Below are 25595 nucleotides of genomic sequence, written 5' to 3'. Positions count from 1 at the left end.
TTTTAAGCTTCACATTTTCTTGTACAGTAGTATGATGTAGTATGGTGCCTGTGATGGTGCCCATAATTGCTAGTGTATAGTTGGCAATCAGTGCTGTGTACCTGCCAGTGGTGTTAAAGATATGGCTGATCAGTATAAATGGTTGGTTTAGCTTATTATAGGAAATACTAAATACTAGTTATTTTGACTATATTTAAGATATATTTTTATTTGCAGTGCATATTCATTTTTAGTGCAGTATGGTGGTTGGTAGCCCAATGTTCCTCCGTCAGTTCCCTCTCTTTGATCACTAATCAATTTGAGATTTATGTTTTAGCCTTGTCTGGCTGTCTGGCTATCTAAGCTGTGCTGCTTTCTCATTATTTACTGCATGAATTGCACCTGGTTTACCTTGAAGTGTTTGTGTCCTCATTTATACTTGTAGAATATAAAAAGTGTGATTCATTGTTCCTTTCCCATCATGGTCACTTTGTCATGAGGAATGACTCATTTCTGCTCCCATAAAACTCCAAAATGCTCCAAAGGACTACCTTAATAACAAATCACAACTTGAGGCACAATTATTGGTTTTTTAATCATTTATTTGGGTATATTTACAAACACCCACATGCAAGCAGTTGGTTGACTACTGAATGACATTATTCGAACAGGGTACAGGGTACAGGCTACTATGTATCTGAAGTATGCTACCAGCGGCGGGCTATACCACACACAGCTATGCAACCCACTGCCACACTAAGGCATACACACGCATACAGTATATACGCACTTACACACCACGGTAGATAGATAGATAGATAGATAGATAGACAAAAAAAAAGATACAGCAGCCAAATCATCAAGAATAAAAACAATACCACAATACTATCCAGTACATCTAGTTTTTCCACCAAACCAAGGTGTCATCACATAATGTTAAATATACTACTTAAAAAAAAAATTAAATAAGTTAAAAAACAACAATTCCTGAAATTCCTGAAACGTTCCATACATCACTGAAAGCTTGCCTTTGAGGTAAGAATGAAATAAAATATGGATTTTCACTAAACAAAATCTAGGCTTGAATTGATTGATCATAAGCGGTAACAACACAACATCAATGATACTCACGTCTAAGCTGTTATTCTGTATAGCTTAACCTATTAAACTGCATATTTAACCCTAAGACGTTAAATGTAATCAAGTGCAGAAATGCAAAGGGACCTTTTCTGAAATAAATCAATCATATTTTGTTGATGAGATGAGCTGGTCTGCTGAAAAGCGTACATAATGGAGGCTTGGCAAAAGGTGGAACAAGTTTACGTTACACATTCACACAGGTGTCTGGCGGTGGTGTAAATACTCTGCGGTTTTCTATGAGGTTGGTGATGCGTGTAGCCCATGGCTTTGCTGCTTTAAACTGGCACAGTGATAGTGAGCATTTGTTGGTGTGGGTTAAAGAGATGAAGCTGCGATCCATGCAAACTGGCATGTCAGTGCAGGCACAGATGGCGAGGGAACGCCATCAATCAGCAGTGCTCAATGCATCAGCCAGTGTGGAAGCAACTCATTTTCACTGGGGTCCCTCTGCTCGCCTCATCACCATGCTTGCTGTACTCAGCTCATCTGATATGCTTACCTTTACACTTAATCTCTACTTACAGGTAAGCAGTTTATCTCAGACTCTAACGCAGAACACTCTAATACCTAAGAGCCGCCAACTTACGTACAACAACGCCATCTTGCTTCTGAGACTGATAAATATGCTATTTACTTCGATATATGTTCATGCAACTCCATTCAAGGCATTCGCACATGGATTACCAATTTGAAATAATCAGCAATGCTATCAAACATATACTGCAGAATTAACTTCAGTGATGGGTTTCGTGAATAGTACAGTACGATATATGCATAGTCTGTGATAAAACTTTCTAATCACACTAGTTAGCAAATTGTAGGAATATAAATAAGAACTTAAAATGATCAGTGTACTACCACGCTAAAGTACTTGACAGTCACTAGTGAGGGCGGCGACATCAATTGTAGTAGTAGTAGTTTTATATTGTCAGGCTTTTATATAGTGACAGGTTGATAAGACATCATTGCAAAAATATGAATACATACATCTGTTTTCCAGGCACAGATTAAAATCTAGCCTATTAAATAGTGTGATTACTGACTAAAAATCTATTTTGGTCTAGACTTAACCCATGTCTGAAAATCCGTACAGTAACCACTTTTAGCCTGTTTGGTATTCAATGATGAATTGCCTGAAGAACTTGAAATCTACATGATTAACAGTGGTGCAAAAACAAATACTCAGGTAGCGTGCAAGGAGATCATTTACTGATATACATCTGAAATGCAAAAGCAGCTGTAATTCTGGTTAACCACACAAATTGATACATATACAGTATAGATGCTTTCTTCTCTGTTGAAATGGATTAGCAAGCTTGTTATTTGAAATAAGCTGTATACTATGGATATGAAATTTCATAACTTAAGATGAAGATCTATTTTATCATGGACATGGATGACATGTTCATGTCTATCTGCCTATCTATCATGGTTAAATTTATGATTTGAATTTGATTAATTAGATATTTGTGTAAATGTAGCATTTATACAATATTATATATGTTTAGATGAATGCTAGAGAAAAACACGAAACAAGTAACACATCCAGGCAACAGAGCTGAGCATTTCTGCACAGCCCCTTATAAATATATTATAGGACTTAGGATATGAACTAAATATCAATGTTTACACCTTTCTATTTTTAACATTATAATCCATGATACATATTCACTTCACTTCAACTCACACGATCATCCAAGGAGGAATCACATGATAAGTGATGCATAACCAATAGGAACAAGGCCTTCCTTGTCTCCTTGGCGACAACGGATCCAGTCTTGGTCCACTCCTCCAAGGAGAAAGAGCTCCTCCCCCTTCCGGAAGCTCAGCTCTGCTCCAGTCCCTTTGTGATCACACAGAGTTCGGACCGCCCTGCAGACACAGTCATAAGTCACTTTTTTTTTTTGATCTTGAGCTTCAAGTGGCTTTTAACAGAAACTAATTAGGAAGGAGTCATTCCTAAATGCCACCCAGCATTTAAATCCCATTACCTACAGTATAGCACTATCTAGTACAATTCTCCTTGAATGATCAAAATGGCTTAGGTGTTCATGTAACATTATAGACAATATTCTTTACATTTTATTGCTAATAAATGCATGTTTTTTCAGTTAAATATCAGAAGACTGAAGGTGCGAATGACAAAAAGCATAAAGATTACCAAGAAAAGACATTATAATTATGATGCAGTGTCAGGTTTGCTTTAATCTGAGGGATATCATCTGTCCAGTGAGATTCTGAGTTGAAGTACCACAAGGCAAGTTCTATCCTTAAAAGATCTCTACTTGAATGAGGGGATTATGACACTCTAAGGCACTTGACATAAAAATAGTTCAAAGGTTAAAGCTAAAAAAAAAAGGCCTGATTAGCTTTAATGTAGTCAGTGATACCATTATTATTTCAGGTTGAATCCCACCTACATGTCTGTCTTTCGGCACAACAGAATTCTCTGCATTATTATTTAGATTTTATTGAGATTTTAGTCAGTAACACTGGATGCTCAGTTTGGGTATTTTACATGCCCTCAAGAGAAAAAGTGCTATATTCGTCCCAAAAAACTATAACGTATTCTTGCACATTACTGTTCATACCTTCCCTTTTACTCAACATTTTAATTTCATTTATGGCGCAGGGTTAAATTCAGGCCAATACCAGCAGTTTTGTGTGATGCTGTGACAAAATCTGGCTGGACAGACAGACAGAAATTTTTCTGAGATTTTTCCTTCTCCAATGTATGAAACGTAAAGATATTACTGAAAGAGCGAGTTCTGACCAATGTACAGATAAAACCTTTCTTTTATTTATACAGATGATGAAACATCATCTTAAAACTTTACCTTAAAGGTTTAGGCTGATCACCACTTCCTTTACTTTCATCATTTTTGCTGTTCTCCCTCTCTCCAGTCCTTTCAGGCTCAATCTTCTCAGGCAAAAAGGCCTGGCCTGTGCTTGATATGCGGGAAAGAACTGTTATACCAGGGTGCAGCCAGTGAGACGGACGACTGAAATATAAAGAAAAAGAAATGGATAAAAAAAAAAGATTTCATATTTACTTTATAAACAGTACACCAATCAGCCAAATATGACAATGTAAAAGATTATGCCCGGGATTGTGTAGGTTCCTCTCGTGCCGCATGGGCAGCTCTGGTCCCTTGTGGGTCCACAAGACCTCTGGGGGTGTAAATTATCAATTTATAGTTATACTTTATATTGCATAAACAATAAACATGATAGTTCCCATTATCACTTGTATTCTAGCAGCTATGATGAAAAGAGAAACTATTGACATTAAATGTAACTACATATAAGGAAAAAAAGGAACTGTTTGAGTTTATTTATCTTCTACCAAGTTACCCAGTTTATCATTCAGTTGATGAATACAGTTGCACAACGATTTGTCATACATGTAATTTTTATATTAATATATATGGACTCTAGATTATTAGTCTAATATTCCCAAGCAGGCATTGGTGGCTCGGTAGTTTTTTTGCCTTCATGTGGTTTGTCTCCGAGCCAATAGCCCAAACCTACCCACCAGGGTTGTAGGGCACCCCAAGAGCCAGACCCAAGCCTGGATAAAAATGTGTGAGTTCTGACTGGAGACAACAATTCTGCATTCCTTTAACTGCTCTAACTTACTGTTTGGTTGGTGGGTTGTTGGGGCTTTTAGATGCTCCAAAGAGTCTGCCTAAACCCCAAGAAACTGTTCCACCATCAGGTGTCAGAAGCTCCTGGCCCGGGCTTCTTGGACAATCAGAACTGGAGTGTGCATTCAGATCTGATATGGGTTGACCTTTTGCCTCCTCTGACAAACCTGTGGAGGTCAAACCACTCAGGTTCTGCCCTAAACGCTCACCCCAACGTATTACAGCTCCCCAGCCTTGCTGAAGAGCCTGACCTGCCTGCTGGCTGAAGCCATTCCCACTCCAGATACTGGGTGGTGCTATTATCTCCTTCTCCTGCAGCCATTGCAGTTGTGGACTTGTCTGTCCTTTACCGAGCCCTGATATTGGCCTGCAGTAAGTGGGGCCCGAATCCAATGTGCTTGTGGGACTTGAACTGTGGCTTGCTGCTTTGGGTTCAGTAACACCTTGTTTGGAAACATTTCTCAGTTGTTGGTCATTGCTCTGAGGCTGGTCTGGACTGGATGACTGGGAGCTACGACTGGGAGGGCTGAGTGCAGGGGACAATGGGTCAAAGTGGTGGTGCTGGAACAGCAGGTCGAGGTTGAAGGTCAGGAGTGAGAGCGGCTGCAGCATTAGGAGAAGCTCTTCAAAGAGATGCTGGCAAAATGTGCCTGAAAGGCGCATAAAGGATGTTGGCCAGTAATATGTTTCCAGGACATCTGAAAGCACAAGAGAAATTAAGGATGCATGCCAGAATATGAACTCAATACAGACAATACAAAAGACAGGAGCAGGAGACTAGTGTGACTAATGGCTAGTTGGTTACCAATCACACTCACCGTGGCAGGTTTGTAAGTGGGAAAGCCAGTAATCAAGGCGCTTGATACTGCAAGAGGGAGACGAGAATAGATATAATGAAAGAAGATACAAAGCAGCCTGTATGCTGACAACAAAAATAGCAACATAGAGAAAGCAGCTAAAAATAACTGGAAGCGTTCTGGTGCTTACTTGAGAAGGCCGAGCAGAAAGGCATTAAACCTGTGCCGGCTTTGCTTGAGCTGTGGAAGGGCAGCTACTTTAGCCTGTAAGCTGTACAAAGCCTGGGTGTTTGGGCCTGGAGGACCACCAGGGAAACAAGACAGTTAACTCTAGGAGTTGTGAAAGCATTTAACATCTGTCTTATATAACTGTGGCTAAATAAACTCAGTTTACTTTATTATTCCTGAATACGCCTGCTTAAGAGTAACATAACACAACAAGATATTATACGAAAGAAGAAATGTGAGCAGAACAGGGAGGGGATACTGGATGATGCAGGATGAAAAATAAGGGGGGATGACAGATGGGTGATTCAACACTGCAGGGAGTCTGAATGCCAGGAAAACAACGATGTGTGCTCAGGGAAACAGAGAAATAGAGCAGCGCAGAAATAAAATCTTATTCATACCTGGTTTGGTGGAGGCCTGAACTAATCCCCAGGGTGAATTTGGCCTCCTGCCTGTGATGAGATCACTCTGATGGGGCTTGAGTCCGTCACAGAGGAGGCTGTGCAAGGCCGGGCAAAGGCACTGCAACACCAGCCGGCCTAGAGCAGGGTTTACACTGCTGTCTCCAGACAGGGCCTGGTTAGAAAGAAAAGGAGAAAACAAAAGCAGGCGAGGCAGTAGTGGAGAGTCAAAGAGAAAGTAAAAACATAGGGAAGGAGGCAGATAGAATGAAAATGAGGAGGAAATGGGGAAAAGAAGCAGGGACGAGAGAACAAAGGAATGGTGCGTGGAGTTAGTGAAATCACCCATAAGCTAAGATGAACATTTAAAAACCTTGTCTACTGAGTGAGTCTGGATAAAGAAAAAGAATTGATATTGAGCATGTGCAAGCCATATGGAAAGAAAGAGCAAAAGGAATAAAGGAAGGTATAAAAGCATAATTTATAAAAGAGACCATATGTTTTGTAATTTTACCCTTCGTATACGTGTTACAGGTACAGGGTGCAACCAACCTTCTGCACAAGAGTCCTAGAAGAGCTGAACTGGGCCAGAATGGCCTCCACCGCCACATTGACTGCACTGATGAGAGCTGGGAGACAAAAACACCCAATATTTTTGAGTTCACCCATAGGCACTGAATTATCATTTGTCATAGATGACAAATAACTTGTATGGGAATGTTCATTTTTGGATAGAGGTATGTTTTATATACCTCGTTTTTCCTGCAGGCAAAGAGGGGACAGTCCACCACCTATAAGTGGGGGCTTCTCATCGTCGCCCATCCAGGCTTCTGCTTTTGTAGCAGAACCAGCATAGGACAGGCTGCGCGGAGCTAGAACGTTTAGAGACAAAATAATGAAGTCGTCTCTTGAAATAGTACACTTTAATCCACAGTTTATGGAGGTATATACACAGGTACTGTAGTTAACTGTTAATATTTCTGTCAAATTTAGCTTTATACAGAAATTAGTGTTGTCATGGATTTAAGATGTAGAAGAAAGGTATTTGTTTTACCTGAACACACACTGATTTAAATGCATGCATTCAAAGTTAAGAGCGTTATCATCATCATGCTTAAAAATGACAAAAAGAAATCTGGATTTTTTTTTGGAACAAAGAGAAATGATGGGTATGTTCAAGATAAAAAACAAAACGAAAATAATATATTCAAAATATTAGAGAAGTTACATAATTATGACAGTTTTAAAAATAAAGGAGTAATAGTGAAATAATGGAGCAGACATTAAGAAAGTCCATGCATGCTATCCATGCAATTAATACGTCACATAAAGACAGTGACAGCACTGACAAGACACACACACACACACACATCCAAAGATACAAAAACACAGCAAAGTGCTGAGAGGAGAAATACATTTTGAGAAATGCAAAATAAAAAAAATAGGCGATAAAGAAAAGAGAGGAATGAGAAAGATGTAGTGATCTCTTACTCAGCGAGAGCGATGATGCATTCAGCTTAGATTGGAGTTTTGGGGCCAGTGGCTCCCTGAGAGGAGCCGGAGCTTGGGGGGCGTACAGGTAGGGGTAATAGAGCGGGGCAGCAAGAGCAGGTAGCGTGTGACTGCGAGGGAATAGGGGCGAACAGAGACGTGACATGCTGGCGCCTGGAGACGGAGGCCCAGCCCTATAAGGGGGAGAAATTGCTCCTACAGGGGACAAGCGTGGGGGAGCCCCTTTATGCATAGGACAATTTTTGGGATGATAGAGGTACAGGGTAGGGAAGTGCGAGACATGGGATTTGTCTTCCAAGATTTTCTGTTCATTAAATGTATTTACTGAACCTGGGACACTGCTCTCCTCCTCAAACTTGAACATGGAATCAACATCTTTCTCGGTGTCTTTGGTACCATCATTCAGTTTGTTGAGCTTTTGAGCATTAACATAGTGTATCATTTCAATATTTTTGTATGGTGTTGTATTGCCTTCAGCGTATGAGTTTGTAGAAGGCTTGTCAGTCAAGTTTTTTATCCTGTATTTGTCACCGTAGTAGAGTGAATCTACATTACTGCTTGAATCCAAATGGTTATCATACAATGACCCATAGTTGCTAACAGACTCTCTTTGATAGTAGGACCTCTTGTTTTCCTTGGTATCAGAATTCTGATATAAAGAATCCATAAGGCTATCTGAGTTGCTATAACCAAAGCCCCTGGAAGAATTTTCATGATTACAGAAATGATCTGAATGTTTTTTTGATTCGGGGCAAAAGAGAGAGTCAATGCAATCCTTAACAGAGACAGAAGTTGGATTTAAATGACACAAACGGTCTCTGGGATGCTCCTGATGAGGCTGAACTTTTGACTGATTCCTATAAAAGTCTGAACGATAAAACAGAGGTGCTTGGGATGGAGAGCTGGAGTGCAGATAATAGGGTGAGGCCAAAGTGCTAGGCAAGGCTAAAGACAAGGGAGGTGAGGATACTTTTTAGGAAAAGCATTCAGCAAAAAGCAATTATAAATATATATATTAAAAAAAACAGCAGGACAAGCAATGACGGAATGGTCCAGGAATTTTAGAAGCAAAGATGTTAACAAAGGAGGGTGAAGTAGTAAAAGAATGATGATTACATAGGCAAATAGCAAAGAAACAGGGAGAAAGAGAGAGAATGGAGAGAATGTTAATAAAGTCATTCCTGAAGAACAATAAATGCTAATGTCAAATATGAAAGCAGCCTGGAGAAGATTTACACAGTTACAGCATGCTCACATTATACGTGAGAAGTTCATATTCATTACATGAAACAAAGATTAGAGCACTGCAAATCAGATCACACACCACTGACCATGGAGAAAGAGACAGAAATAGCTAGATGTGAAAGACTGTAACATGTGAACATTTTAAAAGATCTTCATGTACTGTACCAAATGCATATAGAAAACCCGGAATGTCTTTTAGTGGTAATTACCAATTTACCTGGCATAGCTCTAAAAAGAAAGTCATACATCATTTTAACCAAATGATCAAAGTGTCAATTTTCCATTTAAGGAAACTTTCCTGTAAAAATACAGTAAGTGTCCTAAATGTCTAGGTCAACTCACTTATTTTTTCTTTCTTATTATCTACTGCTGCAATATAATGGCACAGTTACTGTATGAGGGCTGATAAGTAGATGTTCTGTCTGTAAGTGCTAACGGTACTGCGCTGCTTAAGTCTTCTAATGTAGCATGTGTGTGAGGGGGAAAATGTCTTTAATATCAGATTTCACCAGCTTTAGAAGCACTTACTTAAATTGGTGGAAACCATAACTGATCATAGATAAGCATTTTCAAAAATATACTAGTAGTATGTACTATACATACAGTATCATACAGGTAAATTAGCGCTAATCATTCAGGAAACTTGAATAATTTAACTTGCTGCTGGTCACCAAAGAAATGTTTACTATGATGAAGTTTACTATGATGAATAACAGTACATGGAGGGTATGTAGTGTGTATTAATGCCTGAAATTGTGTCTCATGGACAGAGCAAAAACCTACCCTGAATCGTTGCCAGTTTCACTTCTTACTTCCTGTTTTGCTTTATTCTACTCTGTCATTGGTGGAGAAATCTGAGGCCTGCCCTCCTACCTCTTAAAGGTACATAACCAAATATCTCTCTCTTACATTACCTATAACACAAATGAACTGTACTCTTTTACTTATTAATTAATTGGCATACATTATTAAAAACAGATCTAGAGTAGTTACCAAGTACTCCATTGTGGTCTCTGTATTAAATCCCATATAATATGCAATATTCCTTAAATCACATTCTAGATGTTACCCGCGGCTCCGCTCTGCGTTCATCCGCCTAATGATGATCAGGTAATCAAATGAAGACATATTATTACCTCACAGTATGACATAAAATTTGATGATGACGTTGCCTACTGTTACATTCATGGGGGAACGTCTGAGAAAAACCCCTGTGACACACACACACATCGGCCACAAAAATTGGCGACGGGCGAAATTAAATTTCTGTTCTATATTTTAAAAATCAGCCAACTGAACACATTCGTATATAAAATGTAAAATGAAAAAGCAAGAACCATGGCAGATTGCCTTATAATATTCACTTTTTTATAAGCCATCTTCTGTGTAGCAATGTTCAATGCGTCAGCCATCTTGAAACTGTGGTGGCTTGGTATGTAATTTTCAGTTCCTCTATTTTACTACACAATTCATATCAATGTTTCAAAGAACAGTGAAGAAACTATTCATGTATAACATACAGTAGGTGCAGAAGCTACAATTAAAGAGAGAGAGGGAAGAGAGAGAGAGAGAGAGAGAGAGAGAGGACATTAGCTTACGACCTGCAGAGCGAATTAATAATTTAATCACCTGAAATGACATCATAAGAAGCAACAGATCACAGTGGAGATTTCTGCAGAGATGTTATCATCTATCCTTTATAGCTAGATTTAACTGACCTGTCCATCATGTTGTGACTCAGTGATTTATTCTTATCCTGACTCATCATCTTCCTTGCTATAAGATCATGTTCCTGTATACAATTAATCATTAAATAAGAACGCTGATGATTTTTGTCAATTGTGGCAGTAAGAAAGAAGCTGTATGAAAGTAAATTGATATCTAAACTTGTGTATGGCTGCTCATGTATAAGTGTTATACTCTTTGCACCACACAAAAAAACTAAAGCTAAAAGTGTAAAAACTCACGTCTTGTTCTTGCTTCCCATGTTTGTCCTCCATCTGCCAGTCCTCTGACCTCTGTCTTCACCATGTCTCCATCCTTTGTCTTGTAATGCTCTTTGTGTCTATCATCAATAAATTTATACTGATCGCTTTTATTGACTAAGCCACTATTTGGTTGCATGGGGTCAGACTCCAGAGTGGTGTCTGCCTGAACATTCACGTGGCGCATCTCCCTAAATAGAGACAATGAGGCAGGTGTGGGTGGCGGCTGGAGAAAGGTGGCCTGTGCTTGGGACGTGTACTCCCACTGGGTGCCATCCCCATCAGCCTTCTCTCTCCTCCACTTAAGATTATACAAGATATCAGGATCGGGAGTAATGACACTTGGTTCAGGTTCAGCTTGGATTTGAGTTAGTAAGGAAGCCTGCTTGCCTCTGTTACGCAGTTCTTTAAATGTAGTGACTCTTGAAACAGAGCTGGACTTTTGGGTCGCTGCATTTATAGATGCTTTTCTCATTTCTAGGGGTGGCGTCTCTGTGTCTGGTGTAAAGGCAATCAACCAATCAAATCTATCTGGACGAGATGAATTGGCAGGTATAGCACATGGCTTTACAGGAGGAAGTTCTGGTGGTTTAGGCAATATTTTTGGACGTGGAGGTAAAGGTCGTGGAGGTGGAGGGGGAGGAGGGGAATCAGGAATCACTGAGGCATAATCAAAATTGCCAAAACTAGAATTAGTGTACTGTTTGTTGCTAAAGGATGTGCTGTAATATGAGTCAGTCGTCACGGAGGCATTATCGCTGAAACCACAACTGCAGCTAGAGTTACTATTAACTTCATTCTGCTTGCGCCGCCTGGCCATCTCTGTGAATGATGTTGTCCTAAAAGTGTCCTTGCATTCTTCTTTCTGTTCATCTATGAATGGTTCTTCGTTGCCAGGCATACTGTCCTCTCTCAGGTCCCTCCAAGTACATTTTCCAGCCCTTTTCACATCCTCTCCTTTTTCTTTGCATGTCTCACCAACACTAGCATCTTTGCTGGTCAAAGTGTCAGGTGCCTGTTCTTCTTCCAATACCCCATCAACACAAACCCCCAACTCAGGGCTAAGCCTTAGTAACTCAGCCTGGGTGATCCCTGCCAGTGCCAGCAGCTTACGTATCTCCACATCCAGGGCATGAAATGATGGAGGAGGTGGAAGTAACGGAGGTGGTGGAATGGCAGGAGGAGATGGCAAAGCTGGTGGAGGTGGGAGAGGTGGAGGTCTGGAGGTTGGAGCAGGAAGAGACTGAGGTGTTTTCTGCCTCTCAAGCTCAGCTAGCCTTAGAGCTTCTAGACGGGCTTTATGTCGCCTTCTGGGCGGTGGAATGGGTGGAGTGGGTGAAGAGAGTGAAGGTGAATCAGTATAAAGTGTGAAATATGGTACTGGCTGTGATGGTGGTGGAGGCAACACTGGGGGTTTTGACAGTGAAGATGAAATCTGTGATGAAGATTGGGAAACTGAGAGACTGAAGGTTTTAACTGGGGAGGAGGCAGAGGAAACTGAAGGTGTACTCCCACTGATGTTCATGTATGTGTGCATTTCTGGTCGGGCACTGACATGTCTTGCTGGAGGCTTGGGTGGACGGGGAGGAGGATTCACAGGTGATGGTGCAAGGGAATCTGGTATTGGAGGTTCATCCAGGTCAGATGGGGCTGTCATGTCTACTCCTGCATCACTGTATTCATGGGAATCACACGATCTATCACTTTTATAAAGTTTCCAAGAAATATCAATATTTCCCATTTCATCAAGAACACCAGAAATATCCTCATCAGAAAAGTCTAATCCACCTTCCTGCAGTCTTTCCAGGTGCAGAAGTCTCACCTGCTTGTTGACTTTTTCAAGCCTTTCCTGGTGCACAAGTCTAAATCTTAAATCCAAGTCATCCTTGAGCTCCCATTGTGCGATCTGAACAATTCGATAAAAATGATCAACTTTGCCTAATTCATCAACAGAGTCCAAAAAGTTCAAAACATCTACTTTAACGCCTTTTTCCTTTTTAGATGACTTGGCCTCTGTCAATCCTGAAGAAGGGGATGGTGGAGCTGAAGGATATCCCTCATCAGGGGAGCATGGAGATGGTGATCTTACGGAGGTGCTGAGGTCCAGTGAAGCAGGTAGAGAACAGTAAGGAAAAACAGTAGAGTGGGATGCTGGGGGATGAGAAGAAGAATAATGCTCACTGGGTTCTTCTTCTTCTTCATCTTCCTGCAGAGACACTGAAAATGTATCAGGGCAATCAGAATCCAAATCTGAGCAGCTGCTGTTAGAGGTGGATGAAGATGAGGTAGAAGATGTGAGAGAGAAGTCCAACATTGATGCTGGGCAATCGCAGCAAGTAGGTACAAGTGTGTTGTCATCTTCTTCATCATCATCATCGTCGTCATCATCATCATTGTCATCATCATTATCGACATTTACATCTTGATGATTCCCATTTCCATTCTCATCTACTTTTACACCCACATTAGCCACAATGTCATCATCCTTGTGAACAGCTTCTTTAATTTCATCCATATTTCCATTTTCCTCTTCCTTTTTCTCCTCTATGTGTTTATCTACAGGACTAGCCACAGGCTGCACCTCTTCTGGCTTACATTCAGCTTTCTCAATATCTGGTTTCTCAGATTCCTTGTTCTCCAGAGGTGGTGGAAGAAGCTTGAGCTGCTGCCTGATATTCACAGTGTTATTATTGTTATGGTTGTGATTAAATAAGCTGTTGCTGTCCTGAGTTGGGTGGTCATCACAACACAGGCAAGGCAGGCTTGGTTCATTGCAGTTTGGATCCACAATAGCAGGGCCCAATTTTGATGCCACATGTCCACCCTTAGATCCACCCTTAAAGTTTCTTTGTACGGTGGGGGTAGACGTCTTCTGCTGTCGAAGTGTTTTGTTCTGAGTCACTGTGGATCGTGCACTCAGACCTATGCTCTTTAACCTAGAAGACTCAGGGGGCGGTCTTGTGGTACGACGAGGGGATGCAGAAATGCTTCTCACATTTTTGTCATCCTTCCTGACTGGATGGCTGGGTGGTTTCACTTCTGGACGTCTTCCACTGTCAAATCGACGTGTCCGTGGGGGAATGGAGGGCCGTGAGGAGTGCATTCTGGGTCTGTATTCTAGTACAAAAATGATGTACAAATTTTGCAATTTTTAGAAACAGATATTTGGGAAGATTTTCTGAGATCCCACTCAAGTTTGAGCCACATATTGATCACATCTTGCCTCAGTGTACGTCCTGAAATATCAAGGAAGACATTGTTAAATAACCCAACCATGCTTGTCAAGCATAGCTAAAATCGCTGCCAAATGAATGTAATAAAATGAATGTAACATATTATTATTATTATTATTATTATTATCCATTCATTTATTAATTTTTTATAGCACTTATTATGTACAAGGTCACAGGGACCTGGAGCCCATCTCAGAAGACTTGGGGCACAAGGCACAGTACACTTTGAACAGGGTGCCAACCAATCACAGGGCACACTCACTCTTTCACACACACTTATTCACAGGCAATTTGGCTAATTTGAGAACGTCAATTAGACTAAGGTGCATGACTGAGGTGCAATATTCAGAGAAAGGATGGGGAGATCATGCACACTCCACGAGACCCCAGCACTAACCACTATGCCACTGTGCCACCCTATTCTTCTTCCTTTTCTTCTTCTTCTTATTATTATACGGGACATATAATTAAAAAAGTCTTAGGGACATGCAAATAAATGCTGTAAAACAAGGGTGTGTTCCAAATAAATGAAAAAAAAAACAAAAAAAACTACTGTATAAATCCCAGGAAACAGTAATGAATTAAACAAAGTCAGTACTTCGTGTAATGATGCTTTGAGGACCCTTTATGGGTTTTTATAAGGACTTTAGCTACTAAGTTTTACTAAGCATCCTGCAGAATCACCCACAGTTCTTCAAATCCCAGCAGCTTCCATTTTGCTTTATTACCGTAGTTTATATTATTTTCTGTAACTTCCAGTTTTGTTGTGGAATAGTGATATTTAAAAATTAGAAATGTATTGTTTTTTTCAATAATAAAATAAAAATCTATAACAGAGTTGGTACTAAAAACAGAGGGTGCCTAAGACATAGTCCTGGACTTTTGCATAGTACTGGACATATTTTGCTGATTCTAACACAATTTAAGTATATTGACCAATATCCAATATGATTATATACATGATACAATATATATTTGTTGAAATATTCCCAAATATTTGAATGATTTAAATGAATAGTGATTAAATAACACAATACTATAAGCAGCATTGGTGAGCAATTAAAGACATAAATGTAGGCCTAAAGAGTAGACATTCAGTATGCTGTATTTACAAAATATAAGCATGATCCACTTAATATCCCACATCACAACAGACTTGATATGGGACGTAAAAACAATGATGGAAAAAAAGATGATCTGCTTTGCACACTGGTGCACACAAACAGCAGGCTGTGCGCTGCTCGCATCCACCCAGTGTCCTTGGATCCTGTAAAGCTCCTCATCAGGCCTCAGGCACTGAATCAGATGCAGATATGAGAATAGAAAAGATGCGATGAATGTGTGTGACAAAATGAGATCACAAAACCTCAGTCTATTTATGTATACATCTCGAAATCATTCAACAAAATTATTCTATAAAAATATGAAGAAGAAGAAGAATGGTGGAGGTGGGGGGGGGTCGGGGGTGTAGCGGTTACATCCTCCGCTGTGAAGATGCTGACACAGATGCTGCGCTCATGTCACTTTTTTAATATTACTGATCAACATAGACTATTAGAGGCACTCTACAGATCAAACACTTTTACATTAACATTCGAAACAAACAAACAGATGAAGAAAAATGAGATTAATCACGAAACCATATATCCCTGCAACGTACGGTTATGGGCTTGCGGGAAATAACAATGTATCTAAACGAGCTACTTTACCTTAATTCTGCAAGAAACAGAGTTTCAAAATCGTACTCCACAGGATGTACACGGGGTGGTAAATACCAGCAAAATTCTTGCTTCTTCCGACCTTCCTGCCTATTCCTCCGTCATCCCAGCCCTCCCCGCTGTCCTCCATGTAACCACACCCCTCAGCATCTCCATCATGTGTCTCTGTAGGCGCACGACTGCTTGAGATGCGAGGTTGCCAGGTGTTTCCACTGCAAGCCTGAAGAAGATTAAACCAGTTACTGAATGAACATTTTGATCTATCCATCCATCCATCCATCTATCTATCTATCTATCTATCTATCTATCTATCTATCTATCTATCTATCTATCTAATTGAAAAATAAATGATATTGACAATAGGCCATGGGCTCTTAAAACATTTGGTTCCAAGGACCTTTTAACTCCAAACTAAAAAGTCCATTAACCTGCACAGTACCAAGTAACTCGTTATTTGAACATAGTGTGTATGTTTATTAAGGCTATATAGCATTTCTGTGCTTTTTGGGACTTTTCATTAGGTGTGTGTGTGTGTGAGAGAGAGAGAGAGAGAGAGAGAGAGAGAGTGATTGAGATTGAGCAGCATGGTGGCTTGGTGGTTAGCCCTGTCATTTTGCACCTCCAGGGTCCAGGTTTGATTCCTGCTTTAGGTATGTGTGCACTTAGTTTACATGTTCTCCTTGTGCTTAGTGGGCTTCCTCTGAGTACTCCGATCTCCTCCTACCAAAGACTACCAAAGTCCAAAGACATGCAAAGTAGGTTAATTACTGTTCTCAAATTGCCTGTAGTGTGTCACTGTGATGGATTGTCACCTTGTCCAGGGTGTACCCTGCCTTGGGCAATAAGCCTCCTGCTAAAATGGCCGGGCCCACTGCGACGCTGTATACAGGATAAAGTGGTATAGACGTTGAGTCAATGAGTAAGATTTACATTTGAATTAATCCCACTCATTGTATGTGACCTGTCAATCACTATAAGAAGTCATAATACTGATGATAAGGTTTATAACAATAAATTTATTATTATTATTATTATTATTATTATTACAGAAAAAGGCCCAGTTCTGTTCCTGAACTACCTATTGTCATGTATAATTTGTTTTCTGCTGTAACACACACAGTTTTCAGGAAGGGGGTACTCCAGGACCAGTGTTGGAACTAAGTAAATGTACATGGCCATAAAACCATTGATCAAAAATAAAAGTAAAAAACACATCGTATGATAATGGTACAGCCACACGATTTGAAAGAATTTACATTATGAGTATATTCTAATCGCATTTTAAAAAGCAATTGGATTGCTTTTGTTATGCAGACCTGGCAACCCTGATCTTAACGTACTTATTGCAGCATCCGAAAGCGGGTGCTGGAGGAGAGGAAGGAAAATCCAAACGGGATGATGAAACTTATTTACTGCTACTCGAAATGTTTTAAGTGACTCTGGTTACGACTGGACTGTGCAACTGTAACTGCAATGTAACTGCAAGGTTTTCAATTATTAGTGATATTTATTATATTAAATACTTTTTGAACGATGTTTATAAGCAACAGCCACTGGAGCAATGCGGAAGTTGGCCGGACCAATCAGATTGCACTATTATATCCGGGCCTCAGGCTAACATGCAGTGAATTTAGGAGTATTTATGTAATAATACACAGGATACTGACATGTATTTCTCAGGGGGGTAAAAAAAAAAAAAAAAATCCAGAGACGTGTCTTGTAATACAGAACTAGACTCATATTCTCAATATCTTTTAATATCCACTTCTCAATAACTTGTACAGTTTTCAGTTCAATATTGCACATTCTTTAATATTCAAACACTGCTTTGGCTATAAAAGCACATTGCACCTATAGGCCTAACTCATTATAGGTTATTAGAAGTAATTACAGAACCAGGAGTTACAAGGCCACAGTGTTAAATAATATGCCACGTGCTGCCTTTTTTATTTAAAGGGAGACACAATCTATGAATATCATGTAATGTTTTTTTTTTTACAGCACTCAGGCTGACAGGAAGTGACTGGTATTTAAAACAGCATCAATTCATTTTTACACACACACACACACACACACACACACAAACATCACTGCTTTTAAATGGCTTTCATCATTATTCATTTCTGCTTCACTTAGTTTCAGCAGTTCCCAACAGAAAGATCTATTTATCCTATCACTGACATTTCCTTTGGCAGAAAAACAGGTTGGTAAACAGATGAAAAGTTTGAATGTTAGATTTCTAGTTTCGAGTTTCAGAAAGTGAACAACAGTTGTTTAGTCTTTAAACAATGCACACAGCCAAATAATGAACCCATTGAGGAGAAGAGACTGACGGATACGATTGGTACCGCTCACCGCCTGATGACCAGCAATTTGTTGCCCTCTGTGGTAAAGTGAAATTTAATGCCTATATTTCATTAACTCTATTAGCACAGGACTACTGATCTTCCAACTTTATCAATATAAAAATACAATTAAATAAAATTGGTTTGGACAATGTACCAAAATTCAGAGTATTCAACAGTCAGAGTTGGCTCGAAAATTTATTATTAGAGAATATTAGAATATGGAGAAATCTCTCAAAAAAAGAAGCTTATTTTGGTCAGTCAAAAAGTCCAAGACATGTGTAAAAAAATAACATATTTTCAAAGTTCTTACAATTTATTTGTCTATATTCTTGAGAAGATATATTTACACCACTGTTCAAATGCATTGCTTTTCTTTTTTTGTGTTATATTGCAATAAACATTCACATACTTTTCCATTCTCATGTAAAAATAAAATCATTTCTCATTTGTTTCTTTTATAGATTTTCTTTGCAAAGTTTAGAAAAACTGCATGGGGAAGGTTTTGAGCATAACACTGGATGAGGTTTTGCAGTCGCAGGTAGCTTTCTTCCTCGTACTGGTGGTATCGGACAGGCATTTCCAAAGTGTCGTACAGTGCCTTCACTCGCTCTACACTCTCCACATCACTCCGCCCATAACATGTCTGAGAGAGACAGAAAAAACACAGTTAGGCAATGTTAAATCAAACAAGGCTTATGTTTCCCATTATTACTGAATCTCTTTAGTAAAGTGTAGCAGTTTAAGGTCCTGCACTCAGATATCAGCCTAACACCAGAAGTGATAATCACCTGACTTAGTGAACTGTGAACACGAGATTTTTATAGTACCTGTTTGTCAATGATGAATGTATTTTGAAACAAATGCTGAATTTATTGATAAAACCTTTATAAGGAACATTCAGTTTATTTCTTACCTCTAGCTCCACTCTCTGCTCAGGGGTCATCACCTTTAGTGCTGTCACCACAAGCCAGCTGCACTTATTGTCCTGGATATCAGTGCCAATCTTTCCTGTTACTGCAGGGTCTCCATAGCAATCCAAATAATCATCCTAACAACAGTAAATAAGCATACAATGCTAGATTAAAGACAAGTTAATAAACTGCCAATATATTCTATTAAATTTGCAGATATGAGGACAATGTATTTTGGTACTGTACCTGTATCTGAAAGAACTCCCCCATTTCGAGCAAAATGTGTTTAGCATTGAGATGTTCCACTTCGCTGTCGATTCCTGCCTGTGGTAAAGATAAAGGATAAAATCAACAACCAGCTTTCTAATAAAAGTTGTCAACTTAATTACACTGCATTCCAAGTAACTGATCCAGGAGGAAATACTAACTCAACATAGTTTAAATATATGATTTTTTTTTTTTTAAAGAATCTCAGAATGCACAACAAATAGAAGGACATTAAACTGGATGGGCTACAAAAGCAAAAGATCACATTGGGTTGTGATCCAACAACAGAAATGTAAGCCTAGCAATGGGCACGGGCTCACTCAAATTGGAAGACTACAAAAAAATAGCCTGGTTTAAATAATCTCAATTTTTCTATTTGGCACCAACAGCATGCATCCATGGACCCAACCTGCCTTGTGTCAACAGTACAGGCTGGTGGAGGTATTGTTACTAATCATGTGCATCCCTTCATGATTAAAATGTATCATTCTGTAATAGTGGCTACTTTCAGCATAATAATGCACCGTCACAAAGCAAACGTGGCCTTTCACTGGTTTCGTAAACATTACAATTAGTTGTTGTTCTTTGGTGGCCAGTCAGCGGACTTGGGATGTGGTAGAATGGAAGATTCACAGACTTAAAGATAGTCCATGATGTAATATAGCAAGAAAAGACAAATTGTGACAAAAAACATAAAAAAATCCTTTTTTTAAATAAAGTGTTAAATGAAGCTCAGACTCACCATGTACATGGCTGCAGCCACTGGAAGATAAAAAGAGTAGAATGCAGTTTTGTATTTCACTATGGCTTTATACCTGGCAAAAAAAAACAACAAAAAAAAAACAAACAAAAAACAATCCATTATGCCTACTATATTAATTATTATGCATGATGCCACATTTCTCCCTTCTCAGTTACATTTTCCCTTCTACCAAGCATACACAATATACCATTCTGTCTCGCTGTCTCACCTGTCCATGGAAAAGCGGTTTAAGTCGATCTTGTGTGGGGGGGCAGTCATCAGATCGAGAGCTTGCCCCAGCTCTGTCTGGAATGATGTCTGCAGCAAATAAAATACTGCAATTGAGAACAAGACTAAGCATATCATATCATACACATTGTCTTATTAATCTTTTTTTTTTTACCTCAGTAAAAAGCTCCAACAAATGGACGTAGTAAGGCTGCTGTCTGCAATGCCTGCGCAGAAGGCGATAGATGGAACCCTCCAGCAGAAAAGCATCATTAATAGCATCCAGGCCAATGCCTTCCTGACAGACAGAAATTGACATACATCAGTAATCTAATATTGCACTCTGCATTAAGAGCACTTAGTAACCTGATCCCAGAATCCCTAACCAGGTAATCTCCTGAAGTTCTGTTACACAGCATCAAAGAAATAATTTTTTGAAAGGAAAATGTGTTTAATGACAGCAGTAAATCAGAAACTACTTTAAAAAAGCTGTTGTAGATATCCCTCCATATTAGCCATGTAGTTAGTGTTCAGTGCTCAGCTCTACTCTTTACCTCAGGGCAAAATTAGAACGGCCTTAATTTTCACATGCTAAGCTAACTCATCCAAAAAACGAAAGAAAAAAAAAAACACACTGAGCACTTTATTAGAAACACCATATCAATCCTGGGTAGACCCTCCTTTAGCTCTCAAAACAGCCTCCACTCTTCACGGCATAAATTCCATAAAATTCTTCATGGAGATTCATGTTGACACGATTTCATCAAACAATTCCTAAATTACTAATTCCGAAAGCAATTTTTCAGGTGTACTTTCATGGTTTTCTATTTTTACCACATCCAAAAGGTCCTTCACCAGCCTGGACTGTTCACACCAGGCAGGTTGCGTTCATTGATTCATCCTGTTGGCACCAAATGCTGACACTACCATCTGTGAGCTTCAGCAGAAATTAAAATTCATCAGACAAGGCTATGTTCTTCCAGTCTTTGTCAGTCCAGTTTTGGTAAGCATGTGAGTACTGCAGCCTCTGTTTTCTGTTCTTGGCTGACAGAAGTGGAATATGATACGTTCTGCTGTCGTACTGTAGCTTATCTGCATCAAGGTTCAACGAGTTGTACATTTGGAGATGCTTTTCTGCCCTAACTTAATGTATCCTTTCTGTCAGCGAGAACTAGTTTGATCATTCTCCATTGACATTTCTAATCAACAAAGCTTTTCTATTTCCATAACTGTGGCTCACTGGATAGTTTTTTCTTTATTGCATCATTCTGAGTAAACATTAGAGACTTCTTGTTGTTGGTCTTTCGGCTGCTCCTGGCAAGGGGTCGCCACATCGGAATATCCGGTTCGCACAACAACTTGGCACAGGTTTTACGCCGGATGCCCTTCCTGACGCAACCCTCCCATCCAGTGGCTGGGGGGTTTAGGAACTGGCTGGGAATCGAACCCAGACCTTCCGCATGGCAGACAAAACACATACAACTGAGCCACCAGTGCCCCTAGTAAACATTAGAGACTGCTGTGCAAAAATCTCAGGGGATTATCAGTTATAGAAAACCTCAAACCGGCTGGTTTGAGGTTTTCTATAACTCGTATGATGCCATCTGGCATCAACAATCATGTCATGGTCAAAATCACTGAGATCACATTTTCACCATTCCATTCTAATGATTGATGTACACATTACCTAGCTGTATAAAGAGCTCAGTATGTGTTCATTACGCAAAAAATATATAATACGAAAAAAAAAAGAAAAATTATATACACATATCTATCTATCTCTCTCTCTCTCTCTCTCTCTATATATATATATATATATATATATATATATATATATGACTTTTTTCATTATATTAGAATAGCATTAATTAAAAGGGTATTGCAGTGTGTACAGTAATGCAGTGGGTAGTTCCATGGGTTCTTGTTTTCATCCTAAGTTTGGGGTACTGTCTATACAATTTTGTGTGTTCTTGCGTGTTTTCACTGAGTTCATCCTGGGTTCAATCGTGTTGCATTTAATTTGTCATTTCTTTAGTTAAAACGTACACCCCAATTACATAAAACACCATGCTGGAAAAAAATATGTAAATCTTTATACATCAATCAGCCATAACAATAAAACTGTCAAACATTAAGCCCAATATTGTGCCACAAAAACAGCTCTAACACCTCAATAAAAGATCTCTGAAAGTGTGCTATGGTGTCTGGCAGCAGGATGTTACTGTAGTATTAGATCCTTTTAAGTGCTGTAAGAAGGGGCTTTTACAGACTGCACTTGTTTGTCAAACAGAGCTCATGAGTGCTTGATCGGATTGAAATCAGGAGAATTTTGAGGCCAGATCAACAACCTTTAACTCTTGAGCAGTACGGTACCTACATTATTTTGAATTCAGAATACTGCCAGTTGTCACATATTCTAATTAAAAGTAATGCTTGCTTACCTTTTTATACCAGCATGGCTGACCTCTCCGTGTTACTGATGCATCCATTATATCATCGGCTACCAAGAAGAAAGCTTGCAGCTAAAGAAGGAAAAGAAATAAAAGACAAAAGGAAATTGATGTTCGGAACATGTACATCACAGTTCAACACAAAATTAAAACATCTGGGAGGGAAATATCCAAATTCACCAAATTACCAATTCAATGCACCATCCGACCAACAAGGCACGCTCCACTTCTTCAGGTGCCAGCTTGGAGGGCGGGACCAACTCTCGTAATGAGCCAATCACAGACAAGCCACGGTTCCTCTTGCCTCCTGTGGCATTGTACTGCAGCACCTGAAGGCCAGAGCGTGTGATAAACAACAAAGTGTCAAAAACTCCCCAGATTCAAAAGTAAGAATGTGACAATGACTTACATCTATTAAACATTGCATGGATTAACAAATTCTAGTTCAACTCCTATTCTGAGTCTGATATTGATTTGTTTAATAGTCAGGTCCTTGAATCTGAACTTTGACTCGTCTTTATTGACTCATCAGAGGACACGTTACTATATTTTTTGGTATATAATCATTGCCAGATTAAAAAAATAATTATTCTTTAAAGACAACAGGCTTAAAAACACTGTGGTACTTTGAAAGTGGAATATTTATACTGTTTCCATAAAATTTTCTGAATGTTCATATTTTTCAGTGCAAGAAATGTGTGCCTTAAAAATTAAAGCTTGGTACAGAGTTCATATTTTGAAAGCTAGGGTAACCAAATTTGACCCCAGTATTAGGTTTAATACGAGTATATGGCAGGATCCATATACAGGCCTCATTTCCACCTTTTTCCATAATTGCCCATTTTACTGCATATACAGAAAATGAATGGGGGGCCAGGGGTAGCACTACGCATTAAGGCATTGCACTACGGTTCGGAAGATCCCAGGTTCAAACCCCACAACCACCAAGTTGCCACTGTTGGGCCCTTGAGCAAGGCCCTTAAACCTCAACTGCTTAGATGTGTAATGAGATAAAAATGTAAGTCGCTCTAGATAAGAGCGTCTGCCAAATGACTAAATGTAAATTAACAAATCAATGGGTTATAGGATTTAAAATGAAATTCGATTGCAATTTGACTAAATCTCAGTGACCGGCTCTACAACCTGGTGCACAACTGGAAGAAAGCAACAGATCGGCCGTTCAGAATGCCAGAAAATATAAGAAGGAGAAGAAACAGCGTTGGTCAAGACATCACTCAATGGATGAATAAGTCAACTGTAGAACTTACCTCTCTCAGTCTTTTGAGAGCATCAGCAAGCACCGGGTCTGTGAAGTCCTGCTCTGTCAACTCACACAGCAGCTTCTCAAAGTATCTGTCAAAATGCTGTGGGTCTGACAAGTGGGCAGCTTTACCGCAACTGATGTCTCCCTAAACACAGAGCATGCAGAACACAGTGAGGTGAGGATTTCTGCCATACATCCATCATCATAGCCAGTTGCTTTATTTAATGAGACAGTCATAAATGTGAACTTTATAATACAGTATGTTTAGTGTAAATTAAATAACTAGCTGAATAGGAAGACTATTACAAGGAATTAAAGTTAAATCTTAGGTTACTTTACATGTTGACAGCAATGGCTAATCAAGGATTATCTCCTGAAGCAAAACCTGACTTGGAGAGAAATTAAGCAAGTTAAAGTATACTTTCCAATCTTACCATGGTGTCCTCGTCCTTGTCTGGAGCTAATGACAGTGCCAAAACATTACTCTGCCAGTTGCGGGTGCAGTTTTATTTTACCTTCCGAGTGCCATAAGAAAAGCCCAAACAGCCCACATTCAGGAGAGGCTTTTGGGTATTGTAGTTTTTAATTTCTTTGACGCCGGTTTAATACGAATATCTGTAAACATCAAATCCCGAAAGCCTTTGCGACTTCTCGGTCGAGCAGCGTATGTCAGAAAGCTTCATATGACGTAGGAGAATTTCATTGGCTGGGGGTATCGGACGAGGATGGGCTTCAGAGCAAAGAGCCACTGGGAACATTGGATGGGCGGGGCGAATATCAGCGGATCCCACACTGTCCATCTGATGTTAGCAAATGATTCATTTCAGTGATTTGAATGAATTAGTTCAAATAATTCGATTCTTCAACTCATTGATTCAATATGATCAATATGATTTATTTTACTGTTATTTAATATAATGTAATTTATTTAGCATCTTTATAAAAAGGTTTACTTTAGAGCGACACACATGAAATACATCCCTGATTAATTAATTATGGTTTATTATTTAAAACAGAGCATATTGTTTGGATTATTATTTTATTAGAATAATATAATAATGGGCAGCATGGTGGCTTAGTTTTCAGCACTGTTGCCTTGCTCCTCTACGATCCGAGTTTGATTCCCGCCTATGTGCATGGAGTTTGCATGTTCTTCCCATGCTTGGTGGGATTACTCCGGGTACTCCGGTTTTCTCCCACAGTCCAAAGACATGTTTAGACTAATTGTCATTTCCAATTTGTCCGTAGTGTGTGAATGAGTTTGTGAGTGTGTGTGTGTGTGTGTGTGTGTTTGTGTGTGCCCTGCAATGGATTAGCGCACTGTCCAGGGTGTACCCCATCTCGTGACCTAAGTCTCCCTCTGCGACCCTATACTGTATACAATACAAGATAAAGTGGCATAGGCGATGAATGAGTAAGAATATTATATTATAATATTTCATCATGAGGTGGCATGGTAGCTTAATGGTTAGCACTGTGGCCTTGCACCTCCAGGATCAA

General features: G+C 39.4%; 2 protein-coding genes across 4 annotated transcripts; both read right to left on the bottom strand.

Moving 5' to 3' along the window:
- Window positions 1-567: 567 nt before the first annotated feature.
- rusc1 (RUN and SH3 domain containing 1) lies at window positions 568-15989 on the bottom strand. 3 transcript variants are annotated; one of them, XM_053494394.1, is made up of 12 exons: window positions 15877-15989; window positions 10917-14170; window positions 7684-8673; window positions 6945-7064; window positions 6745-6821; window positions 6566-6583; window positions 6193-6367; window positions 5754-5859; window positions 5585-5631; window positions 4759-5464; window positions 3957-4121; window positions 568-2991 (listed from the first exon to the last, which is right to left on the bottom strand). In XM_053494394.1, exons 2-12 carry the CDS (start codon window positions 14035-14037, stop codon window positions 2826-2828), a joined length of 5691 nt encoding a protein of 1896 aa, XP_053350369.1. In that variant the 5' UTR covers window positions 14038-14170; window positions 15877-15989; the 3' UTR covers window positions 568-2825. The 3 variants fall into 3 exon arrangements, with proteins under 3 accessions (XP_053350369.1, XP_053350370.1, XP_053350371.1); XM_053494395.1 differs by lacking the exon at window positions 6566-6583; XM_053494396.1 differs by lacking the exon at window positions 7684-8673.
- A 1968-nt stretch (window positions 15990-17957) lies between these two features.
- Window positions 17958-24652, bottom strand: fdps (farnesyl diphosphate synthase (farnesyl pyrophosphate synthetase, dimethylallyltranstransferase, geranyltranstransferase)). The gene is made up of 10 exons (XM_053493861.1): window positions 24530-24652; window positions 24100-24240; window positions 23020-23160; window positions 22823-22903; window positions 20557-20679; window positions 20383-20471; window positions 20154-20226; window positions 19391-19468; window positions 19147-19281; window positions 17958-18876 (listed from the first exon to the last, which is right to left on the bottom strand). Exons 1-10 carry the CDS (start codon window positions 24530-24532, stop codon window positions 18676-18678), a joined length of 1065 nt encoding a protein of 354 aa, XP_053349836.1. The 5' UTR covers window positions 24533-24652; the 3' UTR covers window positions 17958-18675.
- Window positions 24653-25595: the final 943 nt, after the last annotated feature.

The sequence above is a fragment of the Clarias gariepinus genome, chromosome 4 (assembly GCF_024256425.1).
Source record: "Clarias gariepinus isolate MV-2021 ecotype Netherlands chromosome 4, CGAR_prim_01v2, whole genome shotgun sequence".
Taxonomy (NCBI): Eukaryota; Metazoa; Chordata; class Actinopteri; order Siluriformes; family Clariidae; genus Clarias; species Clarias gariepinus.
The sequence above is the reverse complement of the archived record's forward strand: the minus strand, read 5'-3'. Positions and strand labels throughout refer to the sequence as shown.